Below are 18,690 nucleotides of genomic sequence, written 5' to 3' on the forward strand. Positions count from 1 at the left end.
AGAAAACATTGTCCTGTATTTGTCTCTCACCATGGAGTGGTTAGAAAACAGAAGGTTAACATGAGGATGTGCAAAGGGGCACTATGAAGCACGCATCACATCACCTACAAAGCATTCTTAAACCATGAATGAGGAAAAAAACTCCATCACTTCCACTAAGCGTGCTCTTCCCATGATCTACAAAAGACTCACAGAGTGTCTTTCAGTCTCTGGAAAAGGAGGGAAGAGGAAGAAGGGAGGCCTCTGTCATTGCCTTTCAATTGTCAGTATGAAATTAAAGTACTTGTATACCCTGGGCAATAACCAACACAATTAACACAAGTAACTGGTGGATTAGGAATAATAATGCTCAGCTTGCATGACCTTGCAAAATAAACTAACCTGCACAGGCAGAAAACAATTTCCTTACTCCTTAACGTTGTTGATACCATCACCAGTCACAATGCAAGCAACTTCTTCTTCTGCACAAGAATCTTACTATTCATAATATGAGTTTCAATAGGAAGACAAACAGAAGAAAATTAACCCTATAATATCTAACTGAAGCCCTACATGTGGTAGTCAAACTTTTTCACAAATCCCTTTTCCTTAAAGCATGCCAATTTCTCAAAATGGAACTGGTACACAGGCCTTTGACACCAAATTCTTCAAACTCAAAAGTGAGAAAAAACAGAGATCTCAAGAGGCTAAAAGCATAATTCATATTCCCAAATCATTCTGGGTATGTTGATTTTTCCTATAAATCAGAATTAAACCAAACTTAAAACCAATAAAATATTGTTTCTCCACCTGTGTTGACTCCCAGGACCAATGATGCCTATAGCTAGTGGGGAATATATCCATACGCAAAGGTCTAGATGCCTGTGTCTAAGACTAGAGATCACAAGGAACATCTCTGAAAAAAAATAGAACAAAACCACAGAAAAGGCTTTCAAACAGACTGAACTAATAAGCTCAATATTCTTTATATTAAATAGTTTAATTTCTGCATTCTGCTTTAAATAATAAAAGCATGGAAGGTGTGGGTATTTTCTTGTCTGTAAATGGTCACATTCCCTTCATTCTCCTCTGCTGCCACTTTTTCTTTCTTTGTCAATTTGCTCCAGTTCCTCTTTACTTTTGTTTTCTTCTCAAATGGCACATGACATGTCAGGAGCTCCCTGAACAAAAGATGTTCCCAATTTTCCCTGAACTTCTAAAACTCAGCATCATTTCTGTCAGTCTCTTTTTCTGCAAGATCAAACCTGTCAATAAAAACGGTTATTAACAATTATTTTCTTCTTGATATGCCATGGTCTCTTCACTTGAGGCAAACTGATTTTATAAAGTCCCATGATGACTAAAACTCAGGTCTCTACCCCAAACACAATAGGTATGTTTCTTTGTGAAATGATGGTAATACATGAGAAATATAACTGCAACTCTAATACAAAAATATTTCAGTTAGCATTCTCAAGGGATCGTTGTTATACTCTGTTGCCCTCGCATTGTTGCCTATGAATTTATGCCCTTTGTAACACAAACTAAGAAAGCAGTATCAGCTGTCTGTATCAGATTCACCCTTTTCAGTCATCAGCTTTAGCACTTATTTCCCAATTAATAGGTATACAAATTTTTATTTTGCTCTAAATATATTATTTATGTTTTCTCAATTACAAAAGCCATTGAGAAAATTGCACAGTGCTTGATCCAGGAAACATGGATCAAGCATGGAACAAACTTACATTCCACAAATCCTGCAATAATACTGAAATTTGAACATTAAAATAGACTGAACAAATATATCCCCTATTTTAAAATGAAAAACCTTCATAAGCATTTATGCAAAATTAAGGTTTTTGTTGGGTTATAAATTTCTCAGTATGCTAAATTAGAAAACACAACTTCTAGAACCACAAAACACACCAGATATTAATTTCCTGTAACAACAGCAGAGAGACACATTATTCAGTAACTTCATTTCAACTAGGGAAGGTAATTTCAAATTTATATGTAACCTCTAACATTCATGAAAGTAGCTCTGAGAAGGCTTTACAATTGCTTTAGATTTTAACAATATTCTAAGACATAATCAGGACTTCTTATGAAAATATTAATTTTCTTTACCCTAGTAGTTTTGCTGTGCATTGGAAATATCTATGTACGTTTTTTAAAAGTATGTGGTTTAATTGCTCAGCTAGTTTGTGGTTAGCTGATGTACAGTTTGTAACACAGAAGAGAAGTTAATCTTATTTTCAGATGCATGTGTCATCATGCTTGCTAAGGTCTACAATACAGGAAGAAGACCAGAAAAAACTGTTATATCTGGAAAATAAATATGAACGTTTTCTCTGAGTAACTGCAAGGGTAGAAAAATCTGTCAAATTTCAAGTAATCAGAAACAACTTCTTGTTTTACAAGCTAAGAAAAAGCCAACGTGGATGATGTTACAGTCACTATGTATGCCAATATACAGTACAAACTGCAGTCAACAGGAGCACTAGCAGGATGGATGCTACTGACTTCATTTAAAGCCACTCTTCTTGCTGAAGAACCATTTACACTATTTTTTTCTGGTTGTCTGTTCTTGTGATTTTCCTCAGCCCAGTGATATCCCTTTATACTGGCAGACACGGCTCAAGAATATATCACGCTTTAATCGCGCTGAAACAACTTGAATCACAAATCTTAAACGTCTGAACATCGTTGAGAAAGTAAAATTATCTGGAAGCTTAAATTAACAGTTGAAAGACTCAGAGTAAGAGTAAGAAAAAATCCTCTCTTATTTAGCAGCACGTTACAGTACACACACAGAAAACCCCATGAGCTGATTCCTGAAATTGCCTGCATGAATTAATCTGAATTCACACATACTGCAAATTAGATTGCAACCAGTTGAATTTAATAGTCAAAACAAACACTGAAAAGTAATTCTGACCAAAACAAAGATCAGGTAGCAGATGGAAGGATGAGTTGGAAAGGAGGGTGAGAATTTGAGTGTGAAGGGAGCAAAATCCACTTTCATGCTACTTACTCCAGTGGGCTGAAATATGAGTCCATCCACTTCATGGCTAACTTCTCTAGCAAAGCTTCCTTCCAGGAGCTGTAGAACAAAAGGAAAATAAATCCTTTTTTTCCATAAAGAAACATTCAACTTAGAAGATTGCACATCACAGCAAATTATGCACTACCACTGCAAATCACCTGCCAGTAAACTGCTTGTTTACGGTTTAACATTAGAGTCTGGGAAACGTCAGCACAGAAAGCTTCAACAGATTAGAAGTTTTTACAAAGAACACTCAAGGCCACTCAGGGAGGTGAGTCCCTACAGTTTTATTCAAGGAAAAGGCTTTTGTCCAAAAAGAAATATGGGGAGACCAAGACAATCCTATAAACTGAAAGATGAGAAATCAGCTCTGATACCGGACACCAGTCATCTGTGGCACAATTAAAAACACATTTGCTACTTAAACACACAAATGCAATTCACTTTGTATTGAAAATAGGTACTGAAAAAGTATTTCAGGGTATCATTCAAAATTCATAGATTCATAGAATGGTTTGGGGTTGAACGGGACATTAAAGATCATCTAGTTCCAACCCCTCTGCCATGGCCACTAGACCACATTGCTCAAAGCCTCGTCCAACCTGGCCTTGGACAGCTCCAGGGAGGGGGCATCCACAACCTCCAAGGGCAACCTGTTTCAGTGTCTCACCACCCTTACTGTGAAGAATTTCTTCCTAATACCTAGTCTAAATCTTCCCTCTTTCACTTCAGTCCATACCCTCTTGTTCTATCACTACAAGCCCTTCTAAAAAGTCCCTTCCTGGCTTTCTTGTAGGCCCCCTTCAGGTACTGGAAGGCTGCTATAAGGTCTCCCCAGAGCCACCTTTTCTCCAGGCTGAATAGCCTCAGCTCTCGCAGCCTGCCCCGTAGAGGAGGTACTCCAGTCCTCTGATTGTTTTCATGGCCTTCCTCTGGATTCACTTCATATTTGGCAGAGTACCTAACTGGGGCATGATCCATTAAAACAGCTGTGCTACTGCAGAACAACTGCCTGAATTAATCTGAAGCTTGAATATTCTGTTTTACATATTCAAAGACTGCGAATTCCATATGTAGGTGAATCCATCCATAACGATGCATTTACCAGCAAAAAATCACCTAACTAACTAAACAAACTAATGAAATCAGCTAGTTAACAGTTATGAGTATTGATGATGTACTTCCACGTTAAATTATGACTTGCCTAAGGAAAAGCAACTAACCAATGAGAACTACACTTGACAAGTAATAGCAAAAATTAGGAGAATTACTGAAATACCCCATTATTCACTTCAATTTATGTTTTGCTGTAGAGATGAAGCTGTCCTGAAGTTGCAGACGCTTTTAGTAACATCTGAAAACAAAATCACAAAACCCAAACTTTGACATCTAAGAAACTGTACGGTCATAAAACACAGCAAATACAAAACTCAGAATTATAAAATGCAAGGTAATCCCTCTCATCAATCTGACACCCAGTTTCAGACTTGAACTGACTGTGTCCCCTTGTACTGAGTTCTGGTGAGGCCGCACCTCAAGTATTGTGTCCAGTTTGGGTCACCTCAATAGAAGAGAGATGTTGAGGTGCTGGAGAGAGTGCAGAGGAGGGTGACAAAGCTGGGGAAGGCCTGGAGAATAAATCTTGTGAAGAGTGACTGAGGCACCTGGGGCTGTTTAGTTTGAAAAAGAGGAGTCTGTTGGGAGACCTCATTGCTCTCTACAACTACCTGAAAGGATGTTGTAGAGAGGCTGCTGCTGGTTACTTCTCACAGGTAATTAGTGACAGAACAAGAGGAAATGGCCTCGAGCTACGAATGGGTAGGTTTAGCCTGGGCTTTAGGAAAAAATTCTCACAACAAGAGTGGTCAGGCATTGGAATGTGCTGCCCAGGGAGGTGGTTGAGTCACCAACCCTGGATGTGTTCAGAGGTTGTTTGGATGTGGTGCTCAGGGATATGGTTTAGGGGTGAGGTGACCCTTGCAGAGTAGGGTTCTGGGTTGGACTTGGTGATCCTGAGGTTCTTTTCCAACCTGAATGTTTCTGTGATTCTGTGATTCATTCTCAGTTTGGTGGTCCACAATGTTCTCACTAAGTGCCAATTAGATACCAAAGAAAACAGGATTTTGAAACTAGCGTAAGCTTCAACAGGTAACTAAACCTCTTTGTATTATTCACAGTTGAATAACAGTTACGCTGTTTTCATTCTCATTGGATTAGTTACCAGTATTTGGTAACACTCCAGAAAGGAATTTTTACTAGAAATTATTAGTGACTGGGGCAAAGGGGTCAGAGAGGGAAGTGGAAAGCAAGGAATTGAAACAGCAGAATATATACACATTGAATATCGGAGAAAATATAGGTTTAACATATAAGCAAGCCATTTTGACACTAAAAAATTATTGCTATGTTTTTAGCTTTATGAATTTAAAATGCAGATCAGATAGTTCATCTTTTTAAAAAATGATGTCCAACTTTTCCCACATGCTAAAATTTCTAATTAAGTTGAACAGTACAGCCCTTTTCAATCGGCACCATGATAAATGGCACACCTGCTTGACTAGGATGACTGCCAGGGCTCAGACAAAATGCAATGCATCTCAATGACATTCTATAAAAGATGAGTAAATGATGCATGTGAGCCAATTCTTCTGGCAGGCTATTCCTTGTAGCCTCGCGGCATCTTTTTCTACCTGTGAACCCCTTTGTTCACTCCTTCCTGCTCCCCCATTAAAGTTACAATAAAGCCTATCCTTATACTGTGGTTTACTGTTTCCCAGAATCACAGAATGTGAGAGGTTGGAAGGGAGATCCAGAGATTATTGAGTCCAGTCCCCCTGCCAGAGCAGGATCACCTAGGGTAGTCCACACAGGAATGCATGCAGACTCCACAACCCCCCTGGGCAGCCTGTTCTAGTGCTCCATCACCCTCACTGTAAAGAAGTTTCTCCGCATCTTGAGGTGACACCTTCTATATTCAAGTTTGTATCCATTGTTCCTTGTCTTATCACTGTGCACTACTGAAAAGAGATTGGCCCCCTCTGCTTGACACCCACCCCTCAGATATTTATAGACATTGATCAGATCCCCTCTTCAGGTAGTTGTTTTGCTCCATTCCCTCTAGTCCTATCATTACCTAACACGTTAAAAAGTCCCTCACCAGATTTCCTGTAGGCCCCCTTAAGATAATGAAAGGCCACAAGAAGGTCTCCTCTGAGCCTTCTCCTCTCCAGACTGAACAGCCCCAACTCTCTCAGTCTGTCTCCACAGGAGAGGAGCTCCAGCCCTCTGATCATCCTTGTGGCCCTTCTCTGGACATGTTCCAGCATGTCCGTATCTTTCTTTTAAGAAGGGCTATCTTTCTTGTCACAGGGGCTCCAGAACTGGATGCAGTACTCCAGGTGGGATCTCACCAGAGTGGAGTAGAGGGGGAAAATCACCTCCTTCAACCTGCTGGCCACACTTGAGGCAGCCCAGGCCCTGGTTGGCATTCTGGGCTGCAAGTGCACACTGACAGCTCATATTGAGCTTCTCACCTACCAGCATCCCCAAGTCCTTTTCTTCAGCACTGCTCTCAAGCCAGTCACTGCCCAGCCTATATTGTGCTTGGGATTTCCCTGACCCAGATGCAGGACCTTGTCTTGTTGAACTTCATGAGGTTGGCTTGGGCCCACCTCTCCAGTCTATCAAGGTCCCTCTGAATGGCATCCCTTCCTTCCTTTCAAGTCATGATACAGCAACTCTGCCTGCTCGAGTCCCCAAGCACTTTTTCAGAACGATCTTCAAAGGACTGAACATCTTCCTGTTCCTCATTGTTTATAAATACATGCAGGGTGAGTGTTGGTAGGATCGCGCCAGGCTCTTCTCAGTGATGTTCAATGACAGGACAAGGGGCAATGGGTGCAACCTGAGCACATGAGGTTCCACATGAACATAAGGAAAAACTTTTTGACTGTGAAGGTGACAGAGCACTGGAAGAGGCTTCCCAGAGAGGTTTTAGAGTCTGCTTCTCTGGAGGCATTCAAAACCCACCTGATGTGTTCCTGTGTGACCTACTCTAGGTGATCCTGCTCTGGCAGGGGAGTTGGACTAGATGATCTTTCGAGATCCATTCCAACCCCTAACATTCTGTGCTTCTGTGTAATATAAAAGTTATTTACTTCAACACTGTTTGCTGATGTATTTAAAATATCCCAGAAAGAATTTTACACCCAAAGTTAGAGGTACAAATACCTTAAAATGTACAACAGTTTAGCAACATTCAACGAAATTATCATAATTTTGCTAACTCACAAGATACAAAATATTAATCTCTGTTACTACATACAGAAGTCTTTGAAGAAAGATCTATGCATCACAAACCCAGCTGAAGCTCTGTGTAACAAAACAAGCCTTTCTAATGGGTAATCTCCCTGGATTTAAATTTAAAACCAAACAACAAGAGCAAGAACAAAATCTAAAACAGATGAACGCACTAAAAAAAAAAGAAAATGAAACCCCTGCTTCAGAAAATCATTTTGCTTGAAAATCAGAACTGCACTCTGGACCTCCTTTGCTATGGGTAGAAGAAAAATAAATAACCTACTACATAACATCTTCAAAAGTCCTGGGTTTGAATGACATCAGAAATCCTACAGAATGACTTCTCCATTAAGCTCAGTTAAGTCAAAATGATGCAAAACTACTCTGGCTCAGATTCATCCTATCCTGTTTCCCTAAGTAAATAAATCAGTAACAGGTAATGATAGAGTCATCGTCCCAAGTACTAACATTGCAAACTGCAGCTTTTAAACATTACATTTTTAAAAGGAGGCCTCCTGGGAAAGAATTGAACCTGCTGTTTGGGGCGGTATAAGCTTCCTTCCAGATAATACACAACTAACAAGCAATGCTTGGAAATATTATCAAATGCAGGTTCAAGTCAGGCATGGGAAGCTGTTCCCTCTAAGCTAAAGTTGTAGCCTCTGCTCCTTCCTTCTCCCCAGAATCTTTCTATTTTCCCCTGTCCTGCAGCATAATTTCTTTCTTGGTTTGTTTTGTTTCTAAAAGCAGAGAAGGTATCAAGAATTAAACAGCTGCTTTCAGTCTCAAAGCCAAAAAGAATCAAATAGCATGTGAGTAACAATATACTAGGGGGAAAAGATTTCATACAATATTTAAAAATAATGTTCAAAATCTCAAACTTTTCACAAATAAAAGCTGATTAATTCACATTTTAAGAGAAATGGAACCCAAGATAAAGTGTTAAGAAAAGTTTTTGTTGTGGTTCATTGACTGAAATTACTACAAATATATTGTAAAACTTTGAGAACCGTCTTCAGTGATTCTGGAGAATCCACAGTTTGGGGAATTAAAGGGAGCACACAACTTCTGAAAAATGGGAAAGAAAAAAAAATCTTCAAAGAGAATCCACTCAGTTTTTTTATCTTTTTCATACTTGAGATACCACCCACCTCACCTAGGATTAGCATTTGAAGTAAAATAGCTGACATAAACAAATCTTGTGTACAGTAACAGTCTGGGGGGAGACAGGAGAAGATCAAAGACATACTTCTGGCAATTCCACTGCTCCCCTCTCTGCTCAAACCCAGACATAGCCCGGATCACCATTTCAAACTAACTTTCAGATACCTATGAGGATGAAACCCTCTCCTCTCATGCATATTTAAGTTCTTCTTCCAGCAACATACTCAAGTGCCAGGAAATTTTTTTGAAAACTGTGCAGTCTCAAGTTCCAGCACACTGTGATGGAGAACCACATTCTTCATGAAGTTTGTCTCACAAAGTTTTCCATGTACAATTAAAAATTAAGGCCCATCACAGAGAGAGTGATTGCCCATTGGAATGTGCTGCCCAGGGAGGTGGTGGAGTCGCCGTCCCTGGAGATGTTCAAGAAAAGCCTGGATGAGGCACTTAGTGCCATGGTCTAGTTGATTGGATAGGGCTGGGTGATCGGTGGGACTAGATGATCTTGGAGGCCTCTTCCAACCTGGTTGATTCTACGATTTCTCAGCATTTTTTTTTTTTCTATCCATTTTCCTTCCTTGTTCCTCTATTTAGACACTGATCAAGATATCTCTTAGGGGCTTTTTGGATAAAGAAACAAACTTCACATTTCAAACATTTCACAAGGAAGGATATATTCAAGACCTGCCTGGATGCATTCCTGTGTGATTTGGTAAAGGTGATCCTGCTCTGGCAGGGAGGTTGGACTGGATGATCTTTCGAGGTCCCTTCCAGCCCTTAACAATCTGTGATTCTGTGATGCAGCTGTAAATCGTCAAATATTTCAAGAATTTATCCTCTAAAGTCACAGTAACCATTGCTGTCATCAACTGAAACCATCCCAGCTAGACTAGATGGAATATTCCAGAAGAGCTGTATCAGCAAGAAAAAACTGCTCTCCCTCTTCTCTGCCAGTGGAGTCTGCTTTCAAGGAGACCTCTGGATACGTGAACACTTGCCAGAGTATTTCACCATCCAGTAACTCATCACAACAGGCTGCCTGACTCAAAGTGGCTCTTTCCAAATTACTGTGAAGGCCCTAAAATCACGCTCCATGGTCTCAGGCGTGTGACTTAAAATATGGCCATACAAGTGTGCATTTCTGCTTGCACCTTGTGATGCCAAAAGCTGTAATATTTCAACATTAGCATGTATTTCTCTCACAGAAAATCAAGTGATCCTTCTCTCATTTATATGACTTCATGGTTTTCTCCAACTCAGCTATAAAAATCACAGAATCGCAGAACAGTCTGGGATGGAAGCGGCCTCCAAAGGTCATCTAGTCCAACCCCCTCTGCAGCAAGCAGGAGCATCCTCAACTAGATCAGGTTGCCCAGAGCCCTGTCGAACCTTACTTTGAATATCTCCAGGGACGGGGCCCCAGTCACCTCCCTGGGCAACCTGTTCCGGAGTTCCACATCCCTCATAGTAAGGAACTTGTTCCTAACATCCAATCTAAATCTGCTCTTCTCTAGTTTGAAGCCATTGCCCCTCGTCCTGTCACTGCAGGCCTTTGTAAACAGACTCTCTCCATCCTTCCTGTAGGCCCCCTTCAGATACTGGAAGGCCACTATTAGACATCCCCAGAGCCTCCTCTTTTCTAGGCTGAACAACTCCAGGTCCCTCATCCTGTCTTTGCAGCAGAGGTGCTCCAGCCTTTAACATGACCTGGTTTCCTTTGCATTACTCTCATTTCCTAATCAAAACATGATATGCTGCTACCTTATGTCAAATAAATGAGGTAGAAACAGTATCAGTTGATGTGTATCTTTACATCAGATTAAAGTCCAATTCTATTATGCATTCTCAATTATTCATTGTATTTGGCTATATTTGGTCTTAAAAATTTTGAATTATTCTTTGCTGGGAAACCAGCAACAAAAAGGCAAGAAAGGAAATGCAGTATGGTAACTGAAAGTACAGTCAGAAACCCACAGCTTATACTAAATATTCCTAAGCTAATATACTAAAAAAATCATGAAGTTACAAACTATTTCCTGGGCCATGCTAATGGTCTAAATACGCATTAAGGAAGAGTAGGATCAAAACCTGTGTAAAAGAAATTAAAAACTGAACTCCCTAAGAAGCAATTATTTAAAGAATGCTAATTAAAACCTAATACATATTGAAAAATGACTGCTGCATTTTCAGTAAAGCAGTGAAATTATCTACTCTGCCCCAGCTGCGGAAGGAATATAAAGAATATAAAGAATCACAGAATGTATCTGGTTGTAAAAGACCTCCAAATCTTCCAATCCAACTTTCAACCCGGTATTAAACGGTCAACACTAAACCATGTCCCTAAATGCCAATTCCACACTCCTTAGAATCGACCAGGTTGGAGGAGACCTCCAAGGTCATCCAGTCCAACCCATCACCCAGTCCTACCCAATCAACTAGACTAAGTGCCCCATGCAGTCTTTTCTTGAATATCTCCAGGGACAGCGACTCCACCACCTCCATGGGCAGCCCATTCCAATGACACATCACTCTCTCTGTGAAGAATTTCCTCCTAACATCCAGCCTATACCTCCCTGGCACAACTTGAGACTGAAGAGACTGACCCCCACCTGGCTACAACCTCCCTTCAGGTAGTTTTAGACTCCACCACTGCCCTAAGCAGGCAATTCCAATGTCTGAGAATCTTTTAAGTGAAGAAATATTTTCTAACACCCAGCTTAAGCCTCCCCTGGCACAGCTTGTAACCATTTCCTCTGGTCTTGTTGCTTGACACCAAGAAGAGGCTGCCCCCTTCTCGATCCAGCCTCCCTTCAGGTTGTTGTAGAGATGATGAGGTCTCCCCTCAGCCTCCTCTTTTCCAAGCTGAACAACTCCAGCTCCCTCAGATGCTCCTCACAGGCCATGCGCTCCAGGCCCTTTCACCAGCCTCATTGCCCTTTATTACTTTACCTGCTGCTCACTTACTACTTTAAAAGACATCTGATGCTCTTGGGCTGTAAAATGAGCATATATTTCAAACTGGAGGAAAATTCTTTTTAAAAAATGTATGCTGAAAGTTCAAACCCTAACTTCCACACAGCCATCCACTCAAGATGCTAATACAAGACAGAAGCATAGAAAAGCTGCAGACATTGCTGTCTCTCTATGAATACATACATGTTGAAAGCACTGGATATTAAACAACAACTCAGTGCTAAACAAGAAGAGGCCAAGTAAACCCCAAAGGTTCATCTGTTTTAACAAACTCACAGCTATTTTGAACTGTGTGATCTGTGGGAACAGCTGAATTGCCCTGTGATGAAGATTGTACCAAATGACTGCGAGAAGGCACGTGGGAATTTTCTCAGCTGATAAAAAATTTTCAAAATACATAGGTTTTTATAAAATATTATTTTATGAAAAGCCTTTCAGTTTGTTAATTGACTAGAAGCTCTGAAACCAATCATATTGAAAGAGTAAATATAACCCCTTTGCCAAGTTAATCATACAGAACATTTTGGCTCAAAAGATATTAAAAACAACTAATTACTGCAATGGATTTGTTCCCTATAAGAATGAAAGCAGATAATGGCAGCAATGTGAGACTGATGTTCACTAATATGATCAGGAGACTAATTATTGTCCATGAATCATTTGTAGCATTCAAAACTTGATTAATGTCAGGTCAAGTTTAACATGAGATAGGTTTTATTAGTAATGCTTGGCTATCCCACAGCTTGTCAGTTGAAGCGAGTGCCATCTGTTAGGTGCAGCAATAGCCAACAGCCACAACAAAAGCACAATGGATACAACTGGTCACTGAAGAACGTTTGAAGAATTCCACAAGGGAGCTGCCCTGGTAATTTTAAACACACTAGACTAGAATCCAGCTCAGAAACACAGGAAATTTGTAGACCCAAAATAGTGAACATACAAAAGGCTGGCTTTGCTCACCTGAAAGCTTGACCAAAGGCATGCTTAGAAATGTGGGATTTAGCTTCACAGATTGACCAATAACCATAAAAATTCTTTTGCAAGAAGAACATGCAGAGCTTCCTTGCTATAAACCTTCATCATCTTTAGCCAGCATTCCTGTAGAGAATATACTGGTTTACCCTTTAAGGCATCCCTCATGGCATTCAGGTACATATGGTACTAACTAAAGGGGGATTTTAGGCTAGATGTTAGGAAGAAATTCTTCACAGAAAGAGTGATTGGCCATTTGAATGGGCTCCCTGGGGAGGTGGCAGAGTCACTGTCCCTGGAAGTGTTTAAAAAAAGACTGGATAAGGCAATTAGTGCCTCGGTTTAGTTGACTAGATGGTGTTGGGTGATAGGGTGGACTTGATGATCTTGAAGGCCTTTTCCAACCTGGTTAATTCTGTGATTCTATGTAGCAAAACATCACTAGAAGACAATGGGCCTGAAATTCATACTCCACAAGAAAATGTTTACTGTTGGTCTCCCACTTGTTACAATTACAGACGAGAGCAAGAAAAAAATCTTTGAACAGCAGGATCACTTTCTAGTATTTCACAGCTCCTTGTGGGTGGTCAACTTTACCAGGGGTCACCTCTCCCACGTACAGCCCAGTGTACAGCTCTTGCAGAAAACCAGGAAATCCCCTGCTACCATAAGAGCTCACCTGGGCACCTCCACTGAACCTCCATGAGCTCTGCACTAATAAAAGCAGGAGCAGCAGGGCTGAAATAACATGAAGTGGCAACAGACAGGTGCATGCACAGAGAGGAAGAAAGGTGACCTAATGCTACCTGGGTTTGCTCCGGCACCTATCCACTCTCTCCTGGTCTAAAACTAGTTAGAAACTCAGCAGGGGCACTGAAAGGAACATTTATTTACCTCATAGCCCTCATAGCTACAACCAGCCCTCTAGGATGTGTTTTACATTTGTTCTCATTTGAGGGCTTTCTTGTTTACTATGTGGATGAAAATGAAAGGCTATGAATTCAGGCTACCACTAGCATCACCTGCAGTCTGTACTTCAGCCCCAAGTGTCCTTCTTTCTGGCTAAGAGCACGATGTGCAGGGCTCCCAGATTCTTTGACATCCTAATGTAAAAGCCCACAAATAATATCTTAAGTGAAAAAAACTTAACTATTGTACATTTTCTTCCTCAACCATTTGTCCATATAATTTCACAGCTGATGACTGACAAGGTCCCAAACCTAGTGCCTGGGCATTAGCATTCTAACTAATGATACCACTCTTCATGAATTGTCTTTTGGAAGTGCAATTCTACAGAAAGCCTTTCCCAGAGTCTATCCTTTCTTTCCATAACAGGAAGGCAATAGAAACTCCCATTTATATTTCTGTGATCGGAAACAAGCAAGAAAGCAAAAGAGACTCATCTCTTCTATCTGCAACCTGCTTCATGTCAAGATTGAGACACCTCTTAAAAACAAAAAAACAAAAAACACAAGCAAAATCAAACAAACAAAAACAAACCAAAAAACCCCAAACCAAGTTATTCCATATGCTGGACTCTCAGAGTTTTCCCAACTCCTACTAGAACTCCTGCCAGTTTCACAAGGGACTGTTACAGTCTGCTTTTTTTCATAGAGAATTTACAGCAAGACAAATCATATAGATCAACTTCTGAAACCCACTGCTGCATAAATCTTTCCTACTACCCCTCAAAAAAGATTTAAAGAAAAGCATTTCCAGATACACGATGAGCTGGCAATTACTGCAGCCTGTGATGGGAAGCAGCTTCTGATATTGAGAAGGTAGAAGAACCACAGTAGCTAGATTAACCTAGACAACAAGGGAAAAAATGCTATAGTAAACAACCAAATATATTGCAGAGGTGGCAAGGAATAAAGTTTGATGGCTTTGGGGATTTTTTTAATCACTTTTTGTTTTTTCAGGTAATTCATGAACTGTGCTCTCTAAAGATGCCTCTACCACTAGCTATATGCTATGATCCTTAATCATTTGGATAAAGACATTTAAGGAAAATGTATAGCACGCTGCAGCAGAAGTCCCACTGAGCTACCCCACCCCCCCCAGTTTGCTATTCTGAGTGAACAATTCCAAAGGTCATGTACCTAATATATTCAAAACAATACCCAGGAATACCAGGGGTGTTATGTGTGCTAACGCTTAATGTGACAGCACATCTGCATTCGTGAATGCGAAATAAGCATCAAGCATTTCTTCCTGTCAATCTCTTCTGGAAGGCGCAATCGAGAAATTGACATCAATTAACTACAATATTTTCAAATGCTTCAAATGGGAGAAATGGGCTGCTTCAAGAAATTTTAATTGACTTTTGCTATAGCTTCAAAACAGGAAAAACATAAATCCTTTGAGGCTGTGAGGGAATGACCCTGACAAACAGCAACAGTATTTTGGTTTTACTTGTCCTGGTGAAGAAACAGAGCAATTAATCTCACAGCTTAGCCATTCATTTACTTTGCTCTTGCCAGTTCTCTATTTCAACCTGCAAGGTACCCTAAATTTTTTCTGTTAGGGATTGGGTTATTACCCACATCATCTTCCCCATGCTCTCCTACCTGACAGAGCACACTTGCCTAAGATCAGAGTTCTGCTAGACCTGGAGGAGGTTTAATAGGTGCCATTAGGAAATTCTTTGACCTATTTACAAAGGATCTATGACCTGCAGCATTCCTGAATGGATGGCTGACACACAGAAAAGTCTGTTGCCTGATGTCCTCAGCTGAGCGTGTTTCTTCCTGCTTATGTTTAGAAGCCCCTTAATACTCTGGATTTGAGCAAACATTCAAAAGTTCTTCTGATATGAGAGGGTGGAGAACATTACATTGAGTTGAGTGCAATTGGGCCAAGAAGACCTTAATTTGTTCTCTGAACAATCTTCCATCATTACAAACTTAATAGGTTTAATCTGTTATCCAGCCCCTGTGTAAACTGCTACAACATAATCTAGTCTCTGGTTGTCAAGAACGTGGACAGGCTTGTTTTAATTACATCAGATAATTAAGGATTATGTTTCGTTAAGCATTTCCACTACGACTTATGAACAAAGACAAATTTGTATATACAACAATTCAATCAGACACGAAAAGGATATTCAAGAATATGCAGTCTTCATACATTCATTGTTGTTACAATGCTGATTCAAACTGGACTAATGTATTCCACCAGGCACCGACGCAGTAGTTTTAACCCAAAAATGAAGACTTAACGTTACATTCTGGATGCTTAAAAACATCTGATTCTTCTGCAATGCAATGGCACTTAAGGGCTTTATTTGCTATGAAGTTGAAACTAAAACTTGCCACTCTAAGGCCGTAACAGTAAAAATGATAAGATTTTATTTCTTGATTTTAAAGAAAAACATTGCTTTTGCACAGTGTTTTGTGCTTGGTGTTTGTTGGGGGTGTTTCTTGCAAAAACGGGGAAAATCACGAGAAGAAAAATGAGCTAGCAGGGATGTCCTGTAATACACTGCTCTAAATTTCACCCCCATCCTTACAATTTTCTTCGTGCTTTTATTAATTTTATCCAAATTAAGCGCACGTCTCTTGAAACATCATTCCAAGATGAGAAGGCTGATGGCTTCCCTGCGGAGCTGCGCTGCCAGGAGGCAGTTTGGAAAGTGACAGGCTGTGAAGTGGCACAACGGACAATATTAAGCAGTTGCCCCTCAATTAATGAGTGGAGTGACCCACTTAGTCACCACAGCTGAGTCCTCCAACTAATTCAGAAGATAGCAAATATACCAATTCAACTGCCTATACTGGGATACCAACTGGTAATTAGGTCCAAATAGATTTGCATTTTCTCCCTTTTGGTAATGCACCACAAAACTAGAAGTAGAAATCACTGTTAAGAGACATTTTTCCTACTTAGAAAGATATATTATTTCCATTGCAAGAAATACAGAAGAAATAATTTACAATGACGTTAAAATGTTCAAAGCTAATGTTAAAATATTAAAAGCTACACTGAATATCTACTTTTCTGATGTGTAAACTCACAATGTGCACCAAGTAAAATTCTTCTTCCATATGCCTTTATTTTACCACCGGTTTCATTGTTTTCTTTCCTCCACCACAGCTTGGCAAGTCAGAATTTAATTATGTTCCACATCTGAATTAGTCTGCATTGATTCAATTTGTACCACCAGAAATATCTAACTACTTCAAAAAAAAAAAAAATCCTTTGTGGAAATATTCAAGACTTTGTTTTAACTTCAGTAGATCATTCTCCAAAAAGTACAAAATGTAACCGATGTGTGAATAATGTCTTAAATCAAAAGTAAAACACGATTTCTTTTCCTAACCAAAATTACACTGTGCTGAAATATTATACTTGACCTTCAAAATCACAAATAATAATAATCAAAAGCAAGTAGCTTCATCCTCTTTCCTTAACTCTAGGAAATGAGCACAGATTCTTGTTCATGAACAGCTCTCCTCAAGCCACTCCACCTGAGCAAGGAGCAGTTAGCTCTAGCTGAGTCTTTTTTTTTCCCTAGGACAAGGGAAAAATCTCTTTGTGTAAAACAAATCTAATCAAATAACTGCAGCTTCCATGCCCCGCAGAAAGCAAAGGAACCATAGAATCACAGAATGTTAGAAGCTGGAAAGGACCTCCAGAGATCATTGAGTCCAATGCCACTGCCAAAGCAGGATCACCTTGGGCAGGCCACACAGGAATGCATCCAAGTGGGTTTTGAAAGTCAGTAAAGGAGACTCCACAACCTCCCTGGGCAGCCTGTGCCAGTGCTCCATCACCCTCACAGTAAGGAAGTTACTCCTCATGTTGAGGTTGAACTTCCTGTGTTCCATATCTTATCTGTTGTTCCTTTTCCTGTCATGGGTACCACAGAAAAGAGCCTGGCACCTTCATCTTGCCACCCACCTCTCAAATATTTATAAACATTAATAAGATCCCTTCTCAGCCTTGTCAAGATTAAACAGCCCCAGTTTCTTCACTCTTTCTTCACAGGAGAGATGTTCAATTCTTACAATCATCCTCAAAGCTCTCCATAAGACTCTCTTCAGCAGATCCCTGTCTTTCTTGAACTGGGGAGCCCAAAACTGGACACAGTATTCCAGCTATAGTCTCCCCAGGGCAGACTAGAGGGGAAGGAGAACCTCCCAAGACCAGATGGACACACTTTTCTTGATGCACCCAAGAATACCCAGAGGCAGCTGGACACCCCACCAGCCTTTGCCTAAAAATCCCTTGCTACCCTCATCCTCTCACTGCCAGAAAGTACATTTACCAAACAGTGTCCACATCATTCCTGAAACAGCTCCAGTTCTAGCACTGAATTTTAAGTGGCAGTAACATTCAGCTCAAGAGCTACAGTTGGGTCACCTATTTCAGATTACAATTTACAAAGCTTCAGTTCAGTCTCACTGGCAGTCCTCACTTTTAAAATTCACATGGTAAAATAATTTTGAAAAATCAGGTTAAAGTACCACATGCTGGGATACAAGACAGCTTCCAAGTGAAGATTTCAAATTCTAATATAAGCGTAAGGAAACATCTTTACAGTTTCCTATTCACTAATGGTTTACGAGGTTCCTTGGGTCGACCATTATTTGTGTTTACAGGAAGAAAAGCTCCCCAAAAAGATTTGAGTGAAGGTAACAACCCCCATCTAAGGGTGGAACAAGGCAATGCTGCTTTTACAACATTTGACTTTCCATTCCTGGGGAGATGGAATAGAACAAAGGGTAGAAGAAATGTATGAAGTAAAGAAATAAAAGCAAACAGAAACAAAAAGGTAGAGGGGTGATGGGCTAGTAGATAATTAAAAGGAGATGAGATGATAAGCAGGCCAAAAACCTGGAACAGAACAGATGGAGTGAGGACTATGGTGTAGGCCAGACGCTGAGGAGTGACTGCCAACTTCGGGTCAGGAAATGCAGGACTGAAAGGTGAGTCGATTAAGCTACTCCTTAAGGCACAGAAAATAAAAACAAAAATAAAAACAGAGGAAACAAGTCTTTTTGGCATTAAAAAACCATCCAGATGGTAACATGCCACCTCCAACAAGATGAAGAATGAGGAATTCAATATTCCAAATAAACAGATAGACACTATTTGATGCTTCTGCTGCTGCCATTGCTGCCACTGATTGCTTTCATCTTCTGTCCTGTAACTGCAAACCTTCCCCACGTTTTTGTCTGTAAGCTACTCAGCAACATACGACAGGGTTATGTGATCATTTATAGTCTGGTATTGGTTAACAGCTCTTTTGGCAG

The 18,690-nt window shown here is 40.2% G+C and overlaps 1 protein-coding gene across 1 annotated transcript in view; it reads right to left on the reverse strand.

Moving 5' to 3' along the window:
- RNGTT (RNA guanylyltransferase and 5'-phosphatase) overlaps positions 1-18,690 on the reverse strand; it is a 172,788-nt gene that overhangs the window by 65,649 nt on the left and 88,449 nt on the right. Inside the window, exon 12 of the mRNA XM_054395501.1 lies at positions 3,014-3,082. Coding sequence (XP_054251476.1) covers positions 3,014-3,082 — 69 coding nt within the window. The remainder of the gene's footprint in view (positions 1-3,013; positions 3,083-18,690) is intronic.

This window comes from Indicator indicator, chromosome 2 (genome assembly GCF_027791375.1).
Source record: "Indicator indicator isolate 239-I01 chromosome 2, UM_Iind_1.1, whole genome shotgun sequence".
NCBI classification, from domain to species: domain Eukaryota; kingdom Metazoa; phylum Chordata; class Aves; order Piciformes; family Indicatoridae; genus Indicator; species Indicator indicator.